At 39.5% G+C, this 25,104-nt stretch overlaps 1 protein-coding gene across 1 annotated transcript in view; it reads right to left on the bottom strand.

The window, feature by feature from the left end:
* LOC127620151 (histone-lysine N-methyltransferase SETDB1-A-like) overlaps positions 1-24,693 on the bottom strand; it is a 30,364-nt gene extending 5,671 nt beyond the window's left edge. Inside the window, exons 1-16 of the mRNA XM_052093265.1 lie at positions 24,456-24,693; positions 23,355-23,555; positions 20,599-20,798; positions 20,473-20,498; positions 18,923-20,363; positions 16,911-17,195; positions 11,076-11,280; positions 9,337-9,410; positions 8,451-8,641; positions 8,252-8,357; positions 7,683-8,073; positions 5,943-6,156; positions 3,773-4,137; positions 3,293-3,409; positions 2,701-2,870; positions 2,237-2,461 (exon numbers count right to left, since the gene is read on the bottom strand). Coding sequence (XP_051949225.1) covers positions 2,237-2,461; positions 2,701-2,870; positions 3,293-3,409; positions 3,773-4,137; positions 5,943-6,156; positions 7,683-8,073; positions 8,252-8,357; positions 8,451-8,641; positions 9,337-9,410; positions 11,076-11,280; positions 16,911-17,195; positions 18,923-20,363; positions 20,473-20,498; positions 20,599-20,798; positions 23,355-23,548 — 4,204 coding nt within the window. The 5' untranslated portion in view covers positions 23,549-23,555; positions 24,456-24,693. The remainder of the gene's footprint in view (positions 1-2,236; positions 2,462-2,700; positions 2,871-3,292; positions 3,410-3,772; positions 4,138-5,942; positions 6,157-7,682; positions 8,074-8,251; positions 8,358-8,450; positions 8,642-9,336; positions 9,411-11,075; positions 11,281-16,910; positions 17,196-18,922; positions 20,364-20,472; positions 20,499-20,598; positions 20,799-23,354; positions 23,556-24,455) is intronic.
* Positions 24,694-25,104: the final 411 nt, after the last annotated feature.

Genomic DNA, 25,104 nt, shown 5'->3' with positions numbered 1-25,104 from the left:
TCTACTAACTGAGCCACAGCTGTCCCACACAGACACAACCATGTCTGACATCGGCCATAAAAAGCAGAGCTCTATAATAAAGTAATAATAGCACTGCATTTATTCGGTTTGATTATGAGAAAAACTAATATGAACTCTAACTCTAACATCTAACTACTATGAAAATCTAACTGTCAAGTTTTTCTTAAGAAAAATGTGTTTGTCTACACAAGTAATTTAGATTTGCATATCACTTTTCTCAATACACATAGTTTCAAAGCAGCTTTATAGAAAATCATGCCTTAATATCTTAAAGCCCCCAGTTAAAGTGAATGTACAGTAGCAAGGAAAAAAACGTTCAATGTTACTTAGTGGTGAAAAACAACTCGAGAGGACCTGACCTCTGGTTTTACGACATACAGTGGGTACGGAAAGTATTCAGACCCCCTTAAATTTTTCACTCTTTGTTATATTGCAGCCATTTGCTAAAATCATTTAAGTTCATTTTTTTCCCTCATTATTGTACACACAGCACCCCATATTGACAGAAAAACACAGAATTGTTGATAGTTTTGCACATTTATTAACGAAAAACTGAAATATCACATGGTCCTAAGTATTCAGACCCTTTGTTCAGTATTTAGTAGAAGCACCCTTTTGATTTAATACAGCCATGAGTCTTTTTGGGAAAGATGCAACAAGTTTTTCACATCTGGATTTGGGTATCCTCTGCCATTCCTCCTTGCAGATCCTCTCCAGTTCTGTCAGGTTGGATGGTAAACGTTGGTGGACAGCCATTTTCAGGTCTCTCCAGAGATGCTCAATTGGGTTTAAGTCAGGGCTCTGGCTGGGCCATTCAAGAACAGTCACGGAGTTGTTGTGAAGCCACTCCTTCGTTATTTTAGCGGTGTGCTTAGGGTCATTGTCTTGTTGGAAGGTGAACCTTCGGCCCAGTCTGAGGTCCAGAGCACCTGGAGAAGGTTTTCGTCCAGGATATCCCTGTACTTGGCCGCATTCATCTTTCCCTCGATTGCAACCAGTCGTCCTGTCCCTGCAGCTGAAAAACACCCCCACAGCATGATGCTGCCACCACCATGCTTCACTGTTGAGACTGTATTGGACAGGTGATGAGCAGTGCCTGGTTTTCTCCACACATACCGCTTAGAATTAAGGCCAAAAAGTTATATCTTGGTCTCATCAGACTACAGAATCTTATTTATCACCATCTTGGAGTCCTTCAGGTGTTTTTTAGCAAACTCCATGCAGGCTTTCATTTGTCTTGCACTGAGGAGAGGCTTCCATCGGGCCACTCTGCCATAAAGCGCTGACTGGTGGATGGCTGCAGTGATGGTTGACTTACTACAACTTTCTCCAATCTCCCGACTGCATCTCTGGAGCTCAGCCACAGTGATCTTTGGGCTCTTCTCCCCCGATAGCTCAGTTTGGCCGGACAGCCAGCTCTAGGAAGGGTTCTGGTCGTCCCAAACGTCTTCCATTTGCCACTGTGCTCTTATGAACCTTAAGGGCAGCAGAAATTTTTTTGTAACCTTGGCCAGATCTGTGCCTTGCCACAATTCTGTCTCTGAGCTCTTCAGGCAGTTCCTTTGACCTCATGATTCTCATTTGCTCTGACATGCACTGTGAGCTGTAAGGTCTTATATAGACAGGTGTGTGGCTTTCCTAATCAAGTCCAATCAGTATAATCAAACACAGGTGGACTCAATTGAAGGTGTAGAACCATCTCAAGGATGATCAGAAGAAATGGACAGCACCTGAGTTAAATATATTAGTGTCACAGCAAAGGGTCTGAATACTTAGGACCATGTGATATTTCAGTTTTTCTTTTTTAATAAATGTGCAAAAATGCCAACAATTCTGTGTTTTTCTGTCAATATGGGGTGCTGTGTGTACAATAATGAGGAAAAAAAAAATGAACTTAAATGATTTTAGCAAATGGCTGCAATATAACAAAGAGTGAAAAATGTAAGGGGGTCTGAATACTTTCCATACCCACTGTATGTACATAATCCATTATTATAGAGCGGCTTGAGCAAAAACCGATCAGTATATGTAATTCGTTTTGGCCTTTTCCCCCATTTCATGTTGCATGTAAACTTGCATATAACATGTGCACAAGTGTGCTCATACACATTTACATTTCATTGTCAAAATCAAAGAATAATAAGTCTCATGTGAATCGTTTATTGTATAGTGAGCGTTGCATCATACGATACAATATTTTTTTTACACCCCTAACCTTCACCACTGCTGGAGTCTTCATTGTAGAGGGTATTTTTCCATAATGGCCCCGTTTTCATTTTTATGGACTTCTTGCTTTCTCCCTCTGTGTCTGAGCAGTACGCCTCACTCTCATAACCCTCTTTCAGCTTCTCCACCCCCTCAATGAAGTCAAGGTTGGCCAAATAGTCATTTCCAGACACAGAGTCATCTTCATTCACTTTGTCTTCATTCACTACTTTACCTGTGAAGTAACGGACAGAGAGAGGTGATATAGGGAAATACAGGTATAGGGAGTTCATTTGTGTTTTCAATATTGAAAATTGTGTAATTTGCTCACTATAATGTTGGGAAAAAAAAATTATAGGTTTGAGACGCCATGAGGGTGTATAAATGATGACCGAATTGTCAGTTTCAGGATTGTATTTCTCTAAAATTTGACATTCATTATTTTTGGTCAGTGAAATTCTAATGTTTGCTTACCAGTGAAAACGCACACAAATGTTCCTTTGGCCACGTCATCTTTGCAGCGGATGCCCCATCCCTTGTGCTGCGTCATGAAGAGCTCCAGTCGCAGCTGTAAACCGTGCTGAACCAGCCTGTTGCTGCACATTCTCGGGTCACAGCGGCACAGAGGGTTACACTCATACACCCTAGACAGATGGAGAGAGAGTTCTGGGAGGTTATAGAAGCCAATCATTTTGATGACAGGCTTTATGTCCGGCATTTCAGAATAGTCAGATTGACATATCAGATAATGGTGATCTCAGAGTGCATTATGTATTCACATAATTTATTGAGGCAAAGTCACATTATTATTTTTTTTTATGCACATCTGTATTCCCATTTAAATCCTATAAGGATATATTCATTAAATACCTTTCCACTGTATTTTATGCACATGCCTTATCGAATAATAAAAAAAAAAATGCATATACTGTACATTTTGAAGATATTTTTCAGCATATTACAGTTTCCATTAATAACCTAGCTAATGACACATGCAGAACAATACAGACAAAGAGAGAGAGACAGACAGATAAAGAAAGCGAGAGCGTGAACGACTGTATCTAACCCTGTCGGCAAGCCTGTTTGCAGTCTCTTATGAGTGTATCCAGCAGTAACATCTACAGGACCATCATTGCATAATGATGTGGCATCAATGGTCATTTGGTGGCATGAACACTTCGACCTGAAACAAATAAAGAAATACATGCTGTATATCACTGACTGCCATGATTTAAAGGAATGTTACAGGTTCAAAACAAGTTCTAGTGAAAGAAAATCACATGTACAATAAAATGTACAGTACTGTGAAGCCCTAGAAAAGGCAAAAGACAAAGCTAAACATTTCGTAGACTATGATCTGTCCTGTGAGTTAAATGGGTTTAACTCAATGTTCATATTGAGATAAAACAGTTTTTGAGTGAAAGTTAACCAGCTTTACATGGTCATGATGGTAATTAAAACAATTCCTTTAATTTTCCTTGGAGTATTATTATAGACACATGCCAATGTTCACTAACCAATGCAAAAAACTAAAAAAAAAATGCACCTGTCCCGACAGCCATCAGTACAGTCACAGCCAGTCAAGAAGTCTAGACTTGTGTTGATGGAGACACCTGGAGCTGGAACTCTTTCTTTGGTGTACTTGACATTAGGAGCAGGTGTATTGTCCACCTCATTAATACAGGGCACTGGCAGCACCTCCCAGCCCATTGTTATGTCCGGCAGGTAAAGGTGAGGCTGGCTGGTTGAAATGGAAGGGGGTCGGGCGCGATTCACAAGGACAAACGGGTCCATACAGAACATCTCCAGGAAGAGGAAGTCACAGCGCGTTTCAAACAGGTATTCTTGCACTTCCACCATGTCACATAGGCTCCGCCCACACGGAGAACGATAGAAAATGTGAAAATAAACCTAATTAGAGTGAAGAGCAAACACATTTTTGGAATGCACGAATATCCAAGTACAGCTCAATTATTATTTATATTATAATTTTTTACATTTTTTTTCATGTTGATTTTAATCTTCTGACGAAAGTTTAATGTAAAGGAATATTCTATTTCAATACAAGTTAAGCTGAATTGACAGGATTTGTAGCATAATGTTGATTACCCAAAAAATTTATTTAGACTTGTTTCTCATTTTCTTGAAAAAACAAGGAAGTGAATGGGGCCAATTATTGGAGAGTTTAACCAGAAATTTTAGGCTTACAATTTTATAAGAACACATACATTAATTCTTCTGTTAAAACCCATGTGTTATTTGAGCTTTAGAAGTTGTATAAATGGTCGTTTAGGGTTTGTGTTTATGGCGTTATGTCGTCAAGGAAACAAAGTTGTACAATTCGATACAACTTTACACAGAAAAGTTCGGCAAGTGATTTTATCACATTAAAATCATGTTAACATGCATACTGTTAACATGTTGTGGCAATACTTTTGAAACAGTGAGTATTTTAATGTTTACGGATTGGCCCCATTCACTTCCATTGTAAGTGCTGCTCACTATAAACCAGATTTATTTATTTAATTTAATCTTTTACAGAAAATGAGGAACGAGTCTAAATAGATTTTTGTGGTAATCATTATGCAACAAATGCTGTTGATTGAGCTTAACTTGTATTAAACAAACTATTCCTTTAAATATAGCCAATTTGTTGTCATATTCATTACTTTTAGTAAATTTAGTCAACAAATATAGCAAAACTTTGCTAATGATAATGCGAAAAATGACATATATTCAGATTTAAAATATTCAAATACGTTCAAAAATGTAAACATGCATCAAACATACAGCCATAAAGATAAACAAAATACCACATGTTTAAACTGTCCTTGTCTTTGAAGCCCCAGCTCCTGAAATAATGGCATATAATGAGTATACTTAAAGGTGCTGCAAGCGATTTTGTTCATGGAAAAGGTATGCAAAAAATGTTCCTATTCCCTATCAGATTTTACTGAAGAAATTGTTGTAAGATATCTCGCATCTCTGTGACAGCTCTAGACTCTGTAAACAGCAAACAAAAATGTGCCCACAGATATTGACGCTTTCGAATTGTCAATCATTTTGCGTGTTCTCGTAGTATTGTAGTTGCAGCGAATTATTGAGACATAATATCATTTTTAAGCTACGTAGTTCATTACAGTTGCCAGTTGAGGGTGCCATTTTGCTGCTGTTTATAATTATGCATCTTTAACTCCTCTTCATTAGCACTGATAAAATAAAAACCCTAGTCAACTAAATGTTTGTCAGTAATTTCCTTAACGAGATTAACACTGAGCTCTATTAACAAGGTTCCCACACTTTTTGCATGTAAACTTTACTGGTGTTATTACTAGCATATAACATGTGCGCAAGTTTCTTGACCACTTTATGACATTTCCCAAAAAATATTTCAAATTCAGAGCAATTCAACAAATCACCCAGACCGTTTCATGAATGGCTTTGACTGATTCATTGAAAAGAACCAACTCACAAATCAGCAATAACTATAGCTCGCGAATCACGTTATAATATACAAAAGAGCACTATTCTCCCAGCCAAAATATTTTAAACAAAGCGTGAAAATATTTTACATTTAATACAATTATAAATTTCAGTAATATATTCAGGTTTTCTATGACTCCGGGAACACTGAAATAATGTGTTTCTGCCATACAGAAATATATTTAATGCAGTTTAATGAGAATATATAGAACTCCCTCAAAAATGCCACCCACCTTTCCATCGAGGCGCCTCCGAGCTGTCATTCGACGAAACTTAAAAAGCAAAGGAATAAGAAGTGGGTTCTGACCATGATGCATGTCAACCAGAGACGGTCTCACCCCATCCAGACATGCTGGACAACAGCGATGATATATGTATGCAGACTTGGAGTGGTCTTTCTCTGAAAAATGCTCCTCTTTCTCATTAGGGGCTGGTCGTTTTGAACTTCTGGAATACAGAGCCAGATTTGAGATGGTGGACGTGGTTATTTTACAAATTATACTGTATACAATTTGTAGCGTCTTATACTATATACACTCACCTAAAGGATTATTAGGAACACCATACTAATACTGTGTTTGACCCCCCTTTTCGCCTTCAGAACTGCCTTAATTCTACGTGGCATTGATTCAACAAGGTGCTGAAAGCATTCTTTAGAAATGTTGTTCCATATTGATAGGATAGCATCTTGCAGTTGATGGAGATTTGTGGGATGCATATCCAGGGCACGAAGCTCCCGCTCCACCACATCCCAAAGATGCTCTATTGTGTTGAGATCTGGTGACTGTGGGGGCCATTTTAGTACAGTGAACTCATTGTCATGTTCAAGAAACCAATTTGAAATGATTCGAGCTTTGTGACATGGTGCACTATCCTGCTGGAAGTAGCCATCAGAGGATGGGTACATGGTGGCCATAATGGGATGGACATGGTCAGAAACAATGCTCAGGTAGGCCGTGGCATTTAAACGATGCCCAATTGGCACTAAGGGGCCTAAAGTGTGCAAAGAAAACATCCCCCACACCATTACACCACCACCACCAGCCTGCACAGTGGTAACAAGGCATGATGGATCCATGTTCTCATTCTGTTTATGCCAAATTCTGACTCTACCAGCTGAATGTCTCAACAGAAATCGAGACTCATCAGACCAGGCAACATTTTTCCAGTCTTCAACTGTCCAATTTTGGTGAGCTCTTGCAAATTGTAGCCTCTTTTTCCTATTTGTAGTGGAGATGAGTGGTACCAGGTGGGGTCTTCTGCTGTTGTAGCCCATCCGCCTCAAGGTTGTGCGTGTTGTGGCTTCACAAATGCTTTGCTGCATACCTCGGTTGTAACGAGTGGTTATTTCAGGCACAGTTGCTCTTCTATCAGCTTGAATCAGTCGGCCCATTCTCCTCTGACCTCTAGCATCAACAAGGCATTTTCGCCCACAAGACTGCCGCATACTGGATGTGTTTCCCTTTTCACACCATTCTTTGTAAACCCTAGAAATGTTTGTGCGTGAAAATCCCAGTAACTGAGCAGATTGTGAAATGCCACGCTCAAAATTGCTTAAAATCACCTTTCTTTCCCATTCTGACATTCAGTTTGGAGTTCAGGAGATTGTCTTGACCAGGACCACACCCCTAAATGCATTGAAGCAACTGCCATGTGATTGGTTGATTAGATAATTGCATTAATGAGAAATTGAACAGGTGTTCCTAATAATCCTTTAGGTGAGTGTATGTGCGCTGCTAAATCTGAAATTGGAGTAAAGATTAAATTGTGGGATTTAGCGTCAAATCTTCAAAACCACAATGAACAGGAAAACTCATCAAGTATTTTTGCATGATCTTAGCATTTTAAAATGTGACAGAGAAAAATTCTTGGACATACAGAACACAACTTAATACTGTAACCTTCATGTTGATGTCAACCTTGAATTCTTTACAACAATTTCAGTGAAATTCATAGTGATATGTATATCTCACCTAAAAGACTCTGCTGTTTGCATATTAGCCTTTGCTACCCTGGATGAGGGCATTACCAACTTCTGTAGAATGATTTTAGGTTGTAAAATAGCCGAGGTGAGATTTTGAGGGTTAACAGACAGTGTTTTGGTGACTGTAGCATCAGCTTGTCTGGTCACACTTGTGGGAGTGTCAGCTGACGTGGGATTTTGAGGGTTAATAGATGGTGTATTGGTGACTATGGCATCAGCTTGTTGGGTCACGTTTACATCTGATGTGGGATTTTGAGCAGTAATAGATGGTGTTTTGGTGACTTTGGTTTCAGCTTGATGGTTTGCTTGTGTGGGAGAGACAGTTGTTGAGGTAGCAGTTGTCGAGGGGGAAATTGTATTTTGCTGAGGCACAGCACTTACTGCAAAACGAGAGACATAGATGGGAATTATGGAACATGTATTCCTTTTCAATTTGGCGTTGTATTTTGCTTTTACTCTGTAAAGCACTTTGAGGTGCTTTAAAAGGTGCAATATAATAATAAGGTTTGTTGTTATCATAGTGTGCATAAAAAGCACAAACACACACAAATAGACTACCTGGTTTAGCGGGTTGTGTTTTATGTTGAGCAAGACGCTTCTTGATATTAACAATGTGCTCCAACTTTTCTGAGCCTTTATACACCCATTGTTTTTGCTTGTCCCTCTGAAACAGAGACACATTTACTAACATCAAAAATGACGAACAGGAATATAATGATCAGCCTCTACTAGCAGCCTGCAGCAGACCCAGTTTCACCTTAAAGCAGATCTGGATCAGACTTCCATCCAATTGGAGCACCGTACAGGTCTCAAACGTGCCATTCCGCTCCGCCTTAGTTTCCTGCCCCGCGCGAAGCACAACAGCAATGGGATTGGGATAAAAACAGAGATACTCCTTTACCTCCAACTGAACTGTCTCATCCTCAATGTCCTTCCATACCTTTTTCACTGAAAAAAAATAAATAAATAAATAATAATAATAATAATAATAATAATAGAATAATGGCATGGGTGTGCAAAATATAGTTTGTATCTTCTAAATGAAAAACCATGTCAAGATCCTACAAAATAATTTGGTCAAGACATGTCTTATTCACAATGCTTCTGTATTGCTCATTCCCAAGACCATAATAAAACAACAATCTATTTTCATTTTAGGTCAAAATACACACCCGTTGCTTTTATGGCTTGCGATCCTAACACCCAACAATTTTTAGTTTTTTCCTTTTTGTTCAGTTCATTTAATCCAAAAGATGAAATAAGCTATAATTTTTGAGCAAACTACATAAAATTACCAGACAGATAACACTGCAAAAAATGTGCATAGAAAGCACACCCCTCACTTTAAACAGCAAAATATAATCATAGTAGAGGCCCATTCTTTTTTTTAGCCAACGAAAAACACCATGTCTGTTAATCATTTTGATTTGCTGATATAGGGTTTGCGGACATGTATTTGGAGGGCGTAGAATTGGAGAGAGGGTGTATGGTCGAAGGGATATGGGCCAGTCCAATTCAGTGGCTAAGTTTGGTGGAAGGAACCAAAAGAGCAGAAGCACCTTTAAATACAGATTTAAAAATAGACAGAAAATAATTGAAACTAAAAAAGGTAGAAAAATTTCTTACGAAAGTGAATTTCTTACTTTGTTTGCAGACAAAATGAAGGTCTGGCAGTGCGAGATAAATAACTTGGCCATCATCAAAAAACACCATGAACCTGAAAGGTTTAGCAAAGTATTAGAAAAACTATTTACATTTATATACGGTTATCAACTGCAATATTTATTTATTTATTGATTTTCTCCCCAATCTGGAATGCCCAATTCCCAATGCGCTCTAAATCCTCGTGGTGGCATAGTGATTTGCCTCGATCCGGGTGGTGGAGGACGAATCTCCGTTGCCTCCACGTCTGAGACGGCAATCCATGCATTTTATCACATGGTATTTTTGCTTGTTACCGTGGAGACACAGCGCGTGTGGAAGCCCACGCTATTCTCCGCGGCATCCACGCACAACTCACCACGTGCCCGACCGAGAACCACACATTATAGCAACCACGAGGATGTTACCATATGGGACTCTATCCTCCCTAGCAACCAGACCAATTTGGTTGCTTAGGAGACCTGGCTGGAGTCACTCAGCATGCCCTGGATTTGAATTCGCAACTCCAGGGGTGGTAGTCAGCATCAATACTCGCTGAGCTACCCAGGCATCCCTTCAACCACAATATTTAAATAAAACCATTAGTGCTTAAAACACCAAAAGCTAAAACTTTCAACAAAGCTTCAAAATTCAAACCACTGAAAAAAAACACTTAAAAACAAACATAAAAGATAATGTAGTTCACCCAAGAATTAACTACAAAAACTTTCCCCTGCACCTTACCTAAAATGTCATTTGTGCTTGCACACATAACCTGGCTGTTACAATGTCAATAATGTCAAAAGGTATCAAATGGACCCTTTTCACATTTCCAGGTTTGTAAACTACAGCAGGTTAAACTTCTGTAGAGGTGAATGGGAGACCATAGCAAATACTTGCTCCAACAGTAAAAGAAAGAAAAAAAAATCCACAATTAAAATTTCCACGACTTTTAAAAGAGGTAAAGAAAAAAAGTGCAGTGAATTACAACAATCACAAGGGAGAATTTTACTGTCATTCCTATAGCAGCTGATTTTGATTGCAGCAATGGTGCCTAATTAGTTTTAATTAATGTCAGGTAAATATTGTACAAGGAATGATATAAATTTACACTAATTATAAAAAAACTTTAAAACAAAGTTAGCAAGATTTACTCTGCCAAGTATGGCGGAAATGCGTCATCACAGCCTGTGGTAAGGGTCCATGGTCTTAGGGACTCTAGATTTGAATGTGGACTTGCGTAGGACATTTGAGAGTTAAGTAGGCCGAGCAATATTTTTGTATTTTTTGGAGCTTGACAGGCTAAAGGCCCGGGAATTTCTGCTTTCCGGATTGGATTGCACCTGGTCACCGTGTTGCCTTTCAAAATATAGTCTTTTGACCACGAGCAAATATAAACAAGTTTGATTCAAGCACACTATGACTGTTTTCTTATACTCTTTTAGTACAGTCAACAGCTGGCGCATACACATGGCCCAGATTTTCTTGAAATTCAGTTCTTGCTGAATTGGAGCGATCAGCATGGACAACCAAAGTATACTTTGGCCTCAATTTTCCATTCATTTTCATTGTATGGAAAAGAGCACCCTGGACATTATGCTAAATATTTCCTTTGTGTTCCATGGTGGAAGAAAAAAAAAAAAAAACATGCTGATTTTGAATGACATAAGGCTACAATGTAAGAGTAAAAGAAGACAGACTCTTCATTTCTGGGTGATCTATTCCTTTATCATAAATTCACCTCATACGATTCTTGCGATCAGGAAGTTCAGCAAGCACTGCCCCAAAAAAACAGGTCTTCCCTTCATTATCTCGGCAGCTGGCCACAACACGACAGCCAATATACAGATCCTTGAGCAAGGGAGATTTCAGACAGGCCACTTGGTGAGCAGGCAGCATGCTTTTTTTGCCATCCTTAAACTCCACCATATACATGTTGCCATCCTCTGAAAGGAAAAATATAGGGCAGGTCAAAAATTTGCAGCAGTGACATATTATACATGCTATATTCCAATTATTTGAATTCTAGGGCTGCCCCTGATAGTTGACCAACAGTAGTCGATGAGAAGTGTCTTGGTCGACCAAGTTTAGATTGGTCGTTTAGTTGCAGAAAAAACTCCACAGCAAACCAACGAACAATGGTATTAGCACTAGCTGGACATTAGGTGGTATTATGGGATAATTTTCATTGCGCAGGAACAGGGTTAAGCCTACACAATGAAGCAAGACACCTTGATTTCAAACTTTGAACTTTATTTTAATAAAAAATTCAAATGAAACTAGAAAAAATAAGTGCAATTAAAATGTTGTGTGGATCGGTCTAATCTACTTTGACTTTCGTCCCATTTACAGAGTCAGGGCTGTGTACAAATATTATTATTTTCAGCCCACCCACAGAACGGAAAGCTAGCAGACTGTGGAGATATTGTCGTGGAATATCGCGGTGAATCTCTCTAAGTTGAAGAAAACTCTCAGAGTCTTGAGTTCCAGATGCCAAAGTTGTAGTTTATTGAAGACCAACAAACATGAGTTCAGCCAGCTGTCTGTCCTGACTCTATCCTCCTAAGTTCTCAGTTATATACCTTCTGTTATCTTTTTACCTGTTATCTCTGTCCAATGGGATATTTACCCTTGTCCCTTTCCCTCGCCACCAATATGTTTTAGTTCTCACTTTAGGTAAATATTGGTGGAAAATTCCCCATCTCTCTATTTTTAAAAAACATACATCATATATGAAAGAACATACATCAAACATACAGCTGGTGACTTCACACATTCTAAATATTGGTAAGCACATGTCAACTTAAAAACATCAGTGCAAGAGACTCTTTCACACACATCAGCAACATTTCATTTGAGGTGACCTTGTTTGAACATACACTTCAACATTAACACATTTAAGACATGAAAGAAAATACAAGAGATATATTTAATAAATGAACGATATATGTCAATATTAGTATCATCTTAATCATAAAGGATGTTTCTACCATAATATTTGCAGAATTTGACAAAAAGTGTATTGGATTTGAATTACTGTGTGTGCACCTTTAAGAGCCTCTGATTTGATCATTATTGCAATGTTTAATATGTTTCAGCTGACAACAATTACAGTGCATCTGGAAAGTATTCACAGAGCTTCCCTTTTTCCACATTTTGTTATGTTACAGCCTTATTACAAAATTAATCAAATTAATTATTTTCCTCAAAATTCTACAAACAATACCCCATAATGACAACGTGAAAGAAGTTTGTTTGAAATCTTTGCAAATTTATAAAAATAAAAAATAAAAAAATAAAAATAAATAAAATCACATGTACATAAGTATTCACAGGCTTTGCCATGACACTCAAAATTGAGCTCAGGTGCATCCTGTTTCCACTGATCATCCTTGAGATGTTTCTACAACTTGATTGGAGTCCACCTGTTGTAAATTCAGTTGATTGGACATGATTTGGAAAGGCACACACCTGTCTATATAAGGTCCCACAGTTAACAGTGCATGTCAGAGCACAAACCAAGCCATGAAGTCCAAGGAATTGTCTGAAGACCTCCGAGACAGGACTGTATCGAGGCACAGATCCGGGGAAGGGTACAGAAATATTTCAGCAGCATTGAAGGTCCCAATGAGCACAGTGGCCTCCATCATCCAGGACTCTTACTAGAACTGGCTGCCTGGCAAAACGGAGCAATCGGGGATGAAGGGCTTTAGTCAGGGAGGTGACCAAGAACCCGATGGTCACTCTGATAGAGCTCCAGCATTTCTCTGTGGAGAGAGGAGAACCTTCTAGAAGAACAACTATCTCTCTGCAGCACTCCACCAATAAGGCCTGTATGGTAGAGTGGCCAGACAGAAGCCACTCCTCAGTAAAAGGCACATGACAGCCCGCCTGGAGTGTTGCCAAAAGGCACCTGAAGGACTCTCAGACCATTAGAAACAAACATTGAACTCTTTGGCCTGAATGGCAAGCGTCATGTCTGGAGGGCACCACTCATCACTTGGCTAATACCATCCCTTCAGTGAAGCATGATGGTGGCAGCATCATGCTGTGGGGATGTTTTTCAGCATCAGATTTTCTTTCCAAGAACTATTATTGACCGCATATACAAACAAAATCTTCAATGCTAAATTTTATTTTCATAATAAAATAAATTATTAAACATTAAAATTTCCCCTAAACTGCACTAAGTTACAGGATCTTCTCTCACTTAAACAACGCTCAAAATAAAGTGCTCTGTGACTGGAAAGAGGTAGAAATAACAATTAACTGCAAATAAGTTGCTTTATATAACAGATGTCATTTTCCACTATTTTTATAAATGGACCTTTTTCTCTTTATTACTCGTCTAACAAAACAATTCCACAGATCTGAAAAACTGAAGTGTCCAATGTGTCAACTTACGTTAGATGTCCAAATATCAGTTTTAAAACTGAGCACTGCTTCGGGAACGGCTTGTAACCATATCTGTCAACACTCCCGTTTTGTTATTTCTCCCAAAAAAACTCCCGTAATTTGTATGGCTCAAACCACGTTATATGAATAATCAAATCAATATATTTTTCCAAGGTGGTCCAGTTGCCAGATCTTGAATGAAACGCATCCTACTCACACAATCGACACATCATACAAATTACAAATCATGTATGACCTCAATCTGGCAACCTACAACCCATTTGCGCTGTTGATATCTGCGCAGGCAGTAGACGCGAGATGTTAAATCAAGCATCACTGGTAGAGGGGAGGAGAAGTCTCAGCTGGTGCTCTGGTGAAAAAAGCTAAATATACATGTAAATTTAACAACAGCTGGATGGAAGAATTGAATTTCATATCCCGAAGCCATATCGACAATGCCCACGCCTTCTGCAATGTGTGTCGCACTGATTTTAATATCGGACACGGTGGGAAAAATTACGTTACTCAGCACATTAAATCAACAACGCACAATTTGTATGTATTTTGCCTGCCTCTGCCATCCAGCACCCCACTTCCCCTCTCCCACATTTGTGTACCCAAATGTTGACAGATAACAGGCTGCATGTGTGACATGACACAAGATTAAACAACTCTGGCAACGCGACGTCGGAAAGTACCTCCTACTCTGTATCGAGGAAATGTATCAGATTTCTGATCCCTCTGTCCTCAAATATGGAGAACGGCTGGTCATCCAAGGTCATGAATTCCATAATTTTCCTTGTAATTGCTTTGGTATTTTTGTTGCTCATACCAAGGAATGATAGGAGAGGCTGCTGACTTGTGACTGGCTCTGAGCTCTGGCTAGCTTTAGCCGCTTTCACTTTTTTAGCTTCTTTTTTAAAATGGGCATTTTCAGCTGGGTGATGGTGTTATAAATGTCTAATTAGGTTTGTTGATCCAAAAGTTATTGTTGTGGTTCCCCCACGGTTTACTTTGGCGAACTTTATGTATTCTTCACTTACACAGTGAAGATCTTCCACGCCAATGACATGTTTACATGCGGCTGTGACGTTATTGCCTGCGCCGCTGGCAAAAAAACGGACCGGCTTGGAATCGGACAGATGTGAGGCTGACCAGCCGGTCACCGATCCGGGCCGAGCATGCGGAAAATCGGCTAATTCTGGTCCCTGGCCGGTCGATCGGTGCATCTCTACTTCCAACAGGACAACAACCCTAAGCACACAGCCAAGATAACAAAGGAGTGGCTACGGGACAACTCTTTGAATGTCCATGAGTGGCCCAGCCAGAGCCCAGACTTGAACCCGATTGAACATCTCTGGAGAGATCTGAAAATGGCTGTGCACGACACTCCCCATCCAACCTGATGGAGCTTGAGAGGTCCTGCAAAGAAGAATGGGAGAAACTGCCCAAAAATATGTGTGCCAATCTTGTAGCATCATACACAAAAAGACTTGAGGCTGTAATTGGTGCCAAAGGTGCTTAAACAAAGGATGTGAATACTTCTGTAAATGTGATTTTTTTCGTTTTTTATTTTTCATAAATTTACAAAGATTTCAAACAAACTTCTTTCTCGTTGTCATTATGGGGTATTGTTTGTAGAATTTTGAGGAAAATAATGAATTTAATCAATTTTGGAATAAGGCTGTAACATATAAAATTTGGAAAAAGTGAAGCGCTGTGAATACTTTCCGGATGCACTGTATTTTAACCCTAACTGATGCAGTGTAGCTTCTCATTTCTTAACCAACCATGTCGGAAGACGTATGCCGTAGTCGTGGAAAAGATGTTACTGTGTTTCAGAAGGGGCAAATTATTGGCCTGCATCAAGCAAAGAAAACAAGGAGATTGCTGAAATCACTGTAATTGAATTATGAACTATCCAATATATTATTAAAACCTGGAAGGATGTGTTGAACCGTCAGCTTCGCGGTAGAAATGTGGTCGGTAAAAATCTTGAATGATCATGATCGGAGATCACTAAAATGCTTTAAGTCACATCACTTAAACTCATCACAGAACTCACGGCTGTGTTTAATAGTGAAAGTAAGAGCATTTGCACACACACACACAATGCAATGATAATTTACAGGATTGGGAATAAACAGCTGTGTGGCCACAAGAAAGTGAGTGAGGATAATCTGAAAACATTACTTAAATATGCTAGGTGCCATAAAGATTGAACTGTGGAGCAATGGAAAAGGTCATGTGGTCTGAGGAGTCCAGATTTACCCTATTCCAAAGTGAAGGGTGCATCAGGGTAAGAAGGGAAGGGCATGAAGCGATGCACCCATCATGCATAGTGCCCACTGTACAAGCCTCTGGAGGCAGTGTAATGATCTGGGGTTGCTTTAATTGGTCAGGTCTAGGCTCAGCAACGTTACGCAGCAATAAAATTAAGTCAGCTGACCACCTGAATGCACTGAATGCACAGGTTATCCCATCAATGGATTTTATCTTCACTGATGGCATGAACAAAGATTAATTGGGCTCAAAATTGTGAAAGAGTGGTTCAAGGACCATGAGGAACCATTTTCACACATGAATTTGGCACCACAGAGTCCTGACCTTAACCCCATTGAAAGACTTTGGGATGTGCTGGATTTTACAGAGTGGTTCAACTCTCCAGTCATCATTACAAGATCTCTGCCAGAAATGAATGCAACTCTGGACGGAAATAAATGTTGTGACGTTGCACAAGGTTGTCAAAACAATGCCACGATGAATGCACGCCGTAACCAATGCTAAAGGCAGTCTAATGAAATATTAGAGTATGCAACTTTTTTTTTGGCCAGGCAGTGTAGCTGTCTCTGCATATTAAACTGACAGAAGTATTTTAACAATGAAAAACTTACATACTTCACCTTTAAGTAGGTTTGTGATAATGTTCAGTCATAGGGGTATGGTCATCTTGTAGGGTTTATTTTACGATAATAAAAGTCTTACTTTATATTATCCCGCTTGTTACATGGCAAGTTTCCAGGAATCAGAAATTCCTGACAGCCATGAAACGATAGTAATAAAAAGAAAAATGTATTCATAATTTCAATTTTTTTTTTACTTTGAAATATCTTATATTAAGAAAAATATAGGAACACAAATATACAACAAGTCTTCAAGAAAAAGTGTAGGTCTGCCTAACCTGTTGTTTGGACTTCTTCTACCGTTCCTCGACACCATGTCTTATCCTTCCACTTCCCCAAAACCTCTGTGCTGACCTTCAGTTCGATCTCTTTAGGTATCTTTGGAGGCTTGGGGGGCTCACTGGATGACGCCTTGGAAACTTCACTTGTTGACGCCTTGGAAACTTCACTGGATGACGCCTTGGAAACTTCACTGGATGACGCCTTGGAAACTTCACTGGATGACGCCTTGGAAACTTCACTGGATGATGCCTTCGAAACTTCACTGGATGACGCCTTGGACACTGATAAGATCAGCGACAGAGGGCAAATAATTTATTAGATTCATACTTTGTAAATCCCATGTTGAAAATTGTGTTTAATGATTCAGTGTGATTAAGGTTTCAAAATAAACTAGTCAATAGATCACTGAAACCATTCAAATCAACTGATTGTCTTCAGAAAGCCACACACATTTAGCCTGGTTTGGGGTTCCCCAAACCCTGATTGGATTCATAGATGCTTACTTGCTCTCAAAAACAGCTACACATTTAGTGGAATAAAAAGTATTTATGGATCCTGGGACACTGTGTTGGAGGGATGCTGAAAAAAACAGTAGCCAAAGACGTCCATCTGATTGTGTATGGTTGTAGTGGTGGTGCTTTACAGCAATACTCTGACTTACTTATTATTATTCTTGAAGATTTTAACAAGGAAAACCTCACACGTGTAGTGTCCAAAATACAGACGGCACATTACATGCCCCACCAGAGACAGAAATACACTGGATCATTGCTACACAACAATAAAGGATGCAAATCACTCTCTCACATGCAGCTTTAGAACTCTCTGATCACTGTCTGGTTCATCTTCTTCCGGCCTACAGACAGAAACTAAAATCAGCTATACCTGTAGTAAAGACTGTAAAAATGTAGACCAATGAAACAGAGCTGAATCAACAAGCCTGCTTTAACTGCACTAACTGGAGTGTTTTTGAAGCTGCAGCAACAGACCTGGATGAGTTCACAGATAATGTGACATCATACATAAGTTTCTGCGAGGACATGTGCATTCCTACTAGGACTTATTAAACATACAACAACGATAAACCATGGTTTACAACAAAACTCTGGCAGCTTTGTCAGGCCAAAGAGGATGCTTACAGAAGTGGGGATAAAATCTTGTACAATCAGGCCAAATAAAGACTGATAAAGGAGATTAGTGTGGCTAATAGAAGCTATTCTGAAAAGTAAAAAAAAAAAAAACAGGGTTCAGCTAACCACCCTGCATCAGTGTAGAGTCCTGAAAGGCTTTACCAACAACAAGACACCATCCCCCCAAAACTGTAGGGAATCAACATCTGGCTAACGACCTGAATGTGTTTTACTGTAGATTTCAAAAGCCCAGTCACACAACCCACACCCGCTCTGACCTTCATAGCACACAAACATTTACACCCCTGCCACCCTCTCCCCTGCCACCCTCTTCCCCCTCTCCTGCTAATCAACATGCACTTAAGATCTGTGGAAATGATGTGTGCCAGGTCTTCCGGAAACAGAAGGCAAGAAAAGTACAGGCCCCAGATGGCGTTTCACCCACTTGTCTAAGTGCTGACCAACTGGCCCCCATCCTCACACAGATCTTCAACATAGTTACATAACCAAATGACTAGTCGATTGTTGGGCGACTGAAAATAAAAGCAAATCTTATGTAAATTCAATACTGAAAAGTTTTGATAAAAAAAGTTGAAAAATATTTTCAGTAATAACTAATTTTATGTATATTCAAGCTCATTAGAGTTTCACATTGTTCCAGTTGCATCACCTTTAGTGAAATCAGTTGCAGAGCGCTGTTTGTTTGGCGCGTGTTGCTGCCTACGTAGAGCATTACAAATCAGTCACTTATGGGCTCAGTTTCAGAAAGGATGCTGCCATAAACGGCAGCTGCATATGTATGCAAGAGGCAGGTCACTACTTTTTTGGACTGATGCAAAATCAAGAAAAGACAATCCTGAACTAAAAGGAAAGCTTACCTTGTATAGCATCTGAAGATTCAATAGAAGCAGCAGGTTGAAAGAAGCTTGAAGATGAGCCAGTTACAGATTTGCTGGTTGTTTTTTTGGTAAATGAATTTGTAGATGATCGTAAGGATGATGGTGAATCAGGAAACCATGATGGATCAGATGAATCATCTGAGTTGGTAGGGCTTTCAGGCTCCTCTATGTCAGTTAATTCAGCATTATCTTCTACAGGTGAGGGTGTACTTGAGGTTTCAGATTGTGAAATGGGACTGCTGGTGTTGGATGCAGCAGCTGTTGAAGATCTCAGCCTGGTCGTTGCACTTGTTGAGGGTGCAGAGGATTTGGCAGATTTCTTCCTTTTTGTTGCTTTTTTTGTCGTCTTGTCCATAGAAGCCAATTTATCACTGGCAATAGTTTTTGGATGTTTAGAACTGCTTGGCAGTAAAGAGTTTTCGGAAGTAGTCACCTGTGTCGATTGAGGATCAGCGTTATCGGACGCTGTGGCATCCGAATTCTGAATAGCAATAACTTTGGGTTGTTCTGAACCATTTGGAGGTGAAGACATTTCAGAAGGCATCTTTTCTGCTTGTTGAGGATCAATCTCATTTGTTGCTATGGATGCTGTATTATGACTGGCAGTAGTATGGGGTTGTTCTATTTTGATTGGAAGCAAAGGCATCTTGGAGGTCAATTGAGGTTCTGTCTTAATTTTTACCTTTGAATCCAAAATACAACTGGGAATTGTTTCAAATTGTTCAGAATCGTTTGGAAGAGAAGACATTTCAGGAGTTACTTCGGTCAATTGAGGTTCAGTCTTAATCATTGCGACGGATGACCAATTTTCCATAGCAATAGATTTGCGTTGATCTGAACTGATTGGAATTGATGATAGTTCGAAAGGAGTCATTGCTGTTAATTGAGATTCAGTCTTAATTGATGTTATGGATGGTGAATTATGACTGCTGATATTTTTGTATTGTTTCGAACTGCTTGGTTCGGAAGGAGTCAATTCCATCAACTGAGGTTCAGTCTTAATAGTGTCGTGCTGTTTTGAACTGCTCTGAAGCGAAGTAATTTCAGGAGAGGTTAATGCTGTCAACTGAGGTTCAGTCTTAATCGTTGCTGTGGATTCTGAATTAGGAACGCTAATATCTTTACACTGTCCTGAATTACTTGGGAAGGACAATTTAGAAGGCCATAGAGATTCCGTCTTAATTATTGCAAAGGAGTTGTCTGTTAGCTCCATGCTTTGTTTTGTCTGGTTAATTGGTGGGGAAGAATGCGTAGGTGTAACAGACTCAAAACGGCTGATCTCAGCCGCCAAGGTTGATGAGGGTCTTGGTGTGATATCTGATGAGGATTCAATGTTAACGACTGAAGATTTTTTCACCATTTGAACTAAGTCCTGAACCAGTTTGGAGGACTTCTGCATGGCCACAGTCACCTTTTCAAGCTGAAAAACAGAAAATCAAGCAAGGAAAGCAAGTAAGAAATAAGGGAGTGCACATGGACAGTGTATATATATTGACATGTGTGTGATTTTTTTCAATTCATATCCTCACCATTGGTTCCAAGGTTTCTTTGGTAGCTGCAAGTGTAAGAGACAAACCAGTCAAATCAAGAGCACAAAATGGTACAGATTTTCCCAAACAACACTCCAAAGTATTTTCCATCAACATGTCTCTTACCACCCAGATCAATGACAACAAGATCATCATCCTCCTGGCCAGTATTATCCTCTCCATCCTCCTCGTCATCATCTGTGATATGAATGACATCCTGTGGTTCTTTGACCTGTTCTCCTTCCTCCTCCGAATCCACGTCTTTGTACTCCAATCCCAACATTCCATAAAGACCTTTCATCACCGACTCACACTCAAGGACTGATCTGACAAACACCACACACAGCCAATCAGAAACCAAGTTTCCATCCACTTTTCGTGCTATTTTGTAATCGACAAAGTGAAAAAGCGTAAAACTAATTTTGCGAAATTTGCCGCCATCTGCCCGTTTCCATCCAAATGGCCTTTTATCGATAAAAATGGTGTGCGTGATGATGTTGTGCCTAAAAAAAAAAAACACCTGGTCGCATAAGTTTTGGTTTAACGCAAAAAAAATCTGCCCTTAAATCGTTTCGGTACAGAAATGCGTTTATCACTAATTCCCCTCTCAGATATCCATAATTTTTGGTAAAATAGGGAGAGTATTGAGACAATTAATTGAAATGAGCCAGCTTACTGTCATTTTAATTTCACAAATAAATGCAGTCAGAAGATGAGGAATTGCACTCAAAAGGGAGCAGTTTCCCTTCAGATAGGACTGTAATATAGGTCCTTATAGCAGGTGCCACAGGTTCCAACCCGAAAGCGAATCATAATGGCTCTATTTAAACTGCCAATCTGCACCAAGTAGCGGGGGAACATTCTGTCTTAGTATAAGGACCACCCATCCATGTGTATATGCAGTGTACACAACTATTAAAGAAAAATGTATAAGGAACACAAGAAATATTTACATCAACAAAAGGTTGCTTTTACACAAATTGAGAATAGATGCTAAGGATGACCGTAAAACATTTACATGCCCACTGCAAGCGATGTCCTTCATAAGGTCAACGTTGCAGCTGAGTGGACCGGCTCACTGAACATTCGCTTGACTGTTTAAGGAATTTGCGCGCTTTGTGCTGGTTCCGCCTAGCAGCAGGAGTTTACTGTAGAGTAACACACGTTCAGGACAGTCTTATGGATGAATCAACAAGCTCATTGAGCTTAGTCTGCCGATTGGCTGGAGTTTGATGTGTGGAATATTTCTTGCATAGACATTGGAGTGAGTAAAGTAATTTGCTTGCACTCACGCTGCAGCTGAGTAGACCGGCTCACTGAACATTCGCTTGACTGTTTAAGGAATTTGTGCGCTTTGTGCTGGTTCCGCCTAGCAGCTGGAGTTTATTGTAGAGTAACACACGTTCAGGACAGTCTTATGGATGAATCAACAAGCTCATTGAGCTTAGTCTGCCGATTGGCTGGAGTTTGATGTGTGGAGTATTTCTTGCATAGACATTGGAGTGAGTAAAGTAATTTGCTTGCACTCATGCCGCAGCCGAGTGGATCGGTTCACTGAACACCCGCTTGACTGTTTGAGGAATCTGCATGCTTTTTTTGAACTGGTTCTGCCAAGCGGCTGGAGTTTATTTTGTAGAGTAACAACATCAGGACAGTTTTATGGATGAGTCTACACGCTCTTTGGGTTTATTCTGCCTATTTGGCTGGAATTTGTTTTATAGATTATATTTGCAATGTAATTTTGTCTCAAACAATTTGTATAGAAACACCGGACTTGAGGAATCTGACGGCAAGGCTGTCACGGGGGTTCTCAATCGGAATCGGGGGTTCAGTGCATGGACTGTTTTAATTTGGAGGGGTGGACGCCAGTTGGCTCTGTTGTGCGTGGGGTAATGCCCATGTTTATTTATGTACCAAATGTTGATGATCAGTGCTTTTTTATAGACCTTGAAGGGATGTTGCAAGCCGCTGGCACCCCTCATGATATAATATTGGGAGATTTTAATTTTTATGGACTCAGTCCTTGGTCATAGTGAAGCAAAACATGTAAGCCCCGTTGGGAAACATTGACGCTTCACAGGATGTGTAAAAATCTTGGCCTTACAGATATTTGGAAACTTTTGAAACAATCTGGGAGGGGCTATACATTTTTTCCATCAGTCCAGAAGATTTAATCTAGAATAGATTTTTTTAGTTGTCATCCAAATCCCTCATTTCATCTGTTGCCGATTGCTCAATTGGAAACATTTTAGTCTCAGATCACGCCCTGGTGCGTTTAGAGATTTTGCCACATACGGAGAAAAGGAAATCATAAAGTTAGCACTTTGATGTATCACTTTTGCAAAATCCTAAATTCCAACAAATGCTAAAGCCTGAAATCAATGTCTATATGGAGACCAACTGGTCCTTAGTATCCTCTGTGGCCGTGGCTCGGGAGGCACTTAAGGTGGTTCTTAGGGATCATAGAGTATGCATCATTCACCAAAAGTCCAAAGCACAAGAACTTGTCAAATTGGAAGGGAATATTAAAAGTGCCAAGGCAGAGCTGAAACACAGAATGTCATTTATTTATTTTTTTTCCCATTTTTCTCCCAATTTGGAATGCCCATTTCCCAATGTGCTCTAAATCTTTGTGGTTGCGTAGTGACTCGCCTCAATCCAGGCTAGTTTGAATCTGGATCATCTACTGTAAGCAAAAATACATCATAAATATATCAAAACATATTACAATACGATAACTAAGGTTTGCACTTTAAACTAGGAAAATTGTTTTTGATAATCTACATTAGACCAAACCCTAACCATTGTTTACAATTAAATGTGTATAATTTACGTACACACACACACACAAAAAAGGCACTACAGCAATCTTCTGAACTCACTGGGAGGCATTGCTGTACAACAAACGGGTGTAGGTGGACTCCCTCTCCTTCTGCTTGACCCACTCCTCCACCTGCCCCAGCTGCTCTCGTCTCTCCATCAGCTGAGGGTTTTTGTCCACCTCTGCCTGTATCCAGCGTTGCAGGTCCTCCTTTGTCATCCTCAGGAGGTTCTCCTCATCCTTTCCACCACTCATCGCTTTACTGTTGGAGCAACATGATAGTTTGAAGTTCTGGCTCAGACAACACTGACCAAGTAAATACTTTCAATCCAAGTCAAACAGAATTAGGTACAGATTTAAGACAACCACTGTGACATTGCACACAGTATGTATTGGCATTGTGCACTATTGTCACTGTTTGACTTTAAAGGTTTATATTAATATTTATATCAATGTATACTGTAATTCTGTATGGCTGAATTGTTGTGCATTTGTTATACTTTACAATGGGATCTAAGTGCTTTTCTTTAACAAAACAACTGATACATTAACATTTATGCATTTGGCAGACGCTTTTATCCAAAGGGACTTACAGTGCACTTATTACAGGCACAATCCCCCCGGAGCAACCTGGAGTGAATTGCCTTGCTCAAGGACACAATGGTGGTGAATGTGGGGATCGAACCAGCAACCTTCTGATTAACAGCTATGTGCTTTAACCCACTACACCACCACCACTGAATGCTGATAGATAATGTGTACATTTATGCAAAACATATACATAATACATGGCTTTTGTGAGTCAATAAACCCACTTGGGACAAGCAATGGTAGTATGAAAAATGTGAAATATGCTAGTTGGTGTAAATATCCAAGACTCAACACATAGGCCATACTCAGAATTGAGAGATCAAAGATTGTCAGGATTGACACTTCAATCCAGAAATGTCAGAAGACCATAAATACTTTCACAACAACAACTTATATCTTTCGTCCCTTAAACACTTACGAACACGAAGGCCTAGTACAACTAGCTTTGAATACTCTAATTTGGCCTTGAAATAAACACTGGCAATAATGTCCAGCAAAATAACTATATACATACTGAGCAGTTTTCCCAATTTGCAGCAGCAATATTTTTTGCAATCTGGAAAACACTCACATGTTTGAAAAGCCTTAGCAGAGCTGTTGTAGCGGGTTAGTCAGCGAACAGCGATTTCTGTTGTAAACAACGCCGGTTTGTCTCTCGACCAAGTAAAAGTCCGCCTGTATTGCAATTCGTTTTTATGCGTAGCCCAAAATCGCCAAACTCAAACATAAAAATAATAATAAAAAAAAGATATAAGTTACCTAAAAACACATGTGGCTCAACAATAAGCACATTACTATCGTGGTAGCGAGCGAAGAGCCAAGATTAGGCATTTTGATTGGTTCAGAGAACGTTGACGCGGGAGGATTACCTCCGCCCATAAACCGCTTCTATCACAGCAGTGGGAATTATCACCAAACGAGGACGTTTTCTTTAGTTGGACATTTATAATAGATTTAAAGAATAATAGCTGTACTTTAGCGCTACACACCCTGTATTTTCGATTTGCTCAGTCAGTACTTTCATTTGCATCGTCATGTGATACGTATCCTTTTCTCAGCGCGGTTAAAGATTAACCACATTTCGTGTAGTTGTTTTAAGAGCTGTGCAATGTTGAAGAGTTTATTCTGACTCGACTGTAAGAGTAAATATTTATAATAATAATTTTAAAGTAATAAAACGCTTTAAAAGACCACATTTATTTAAAGTCCTTTATTTTCAG

This window comes from Xyrauchen texanus, chromosome 26 (genome assembly GCF_025860055.1).
Source record: "Xyrauchen texanus isolate HMW12.3.18 chromosome 26, RBS_HiC_50CHRs, whole genome shotgun sequence".
Lineage (NCBI taxonomy): Eukaryota > Metazoa > Chordata > Actinopteri > Cypriniformes > Catostomidae > Xyrauchen > Xyrauchen texanus.
Note: the sequence above shows the minus strand (reverse complement) of the source record. Positions and strands in the feature narration are given on the sequence as shown.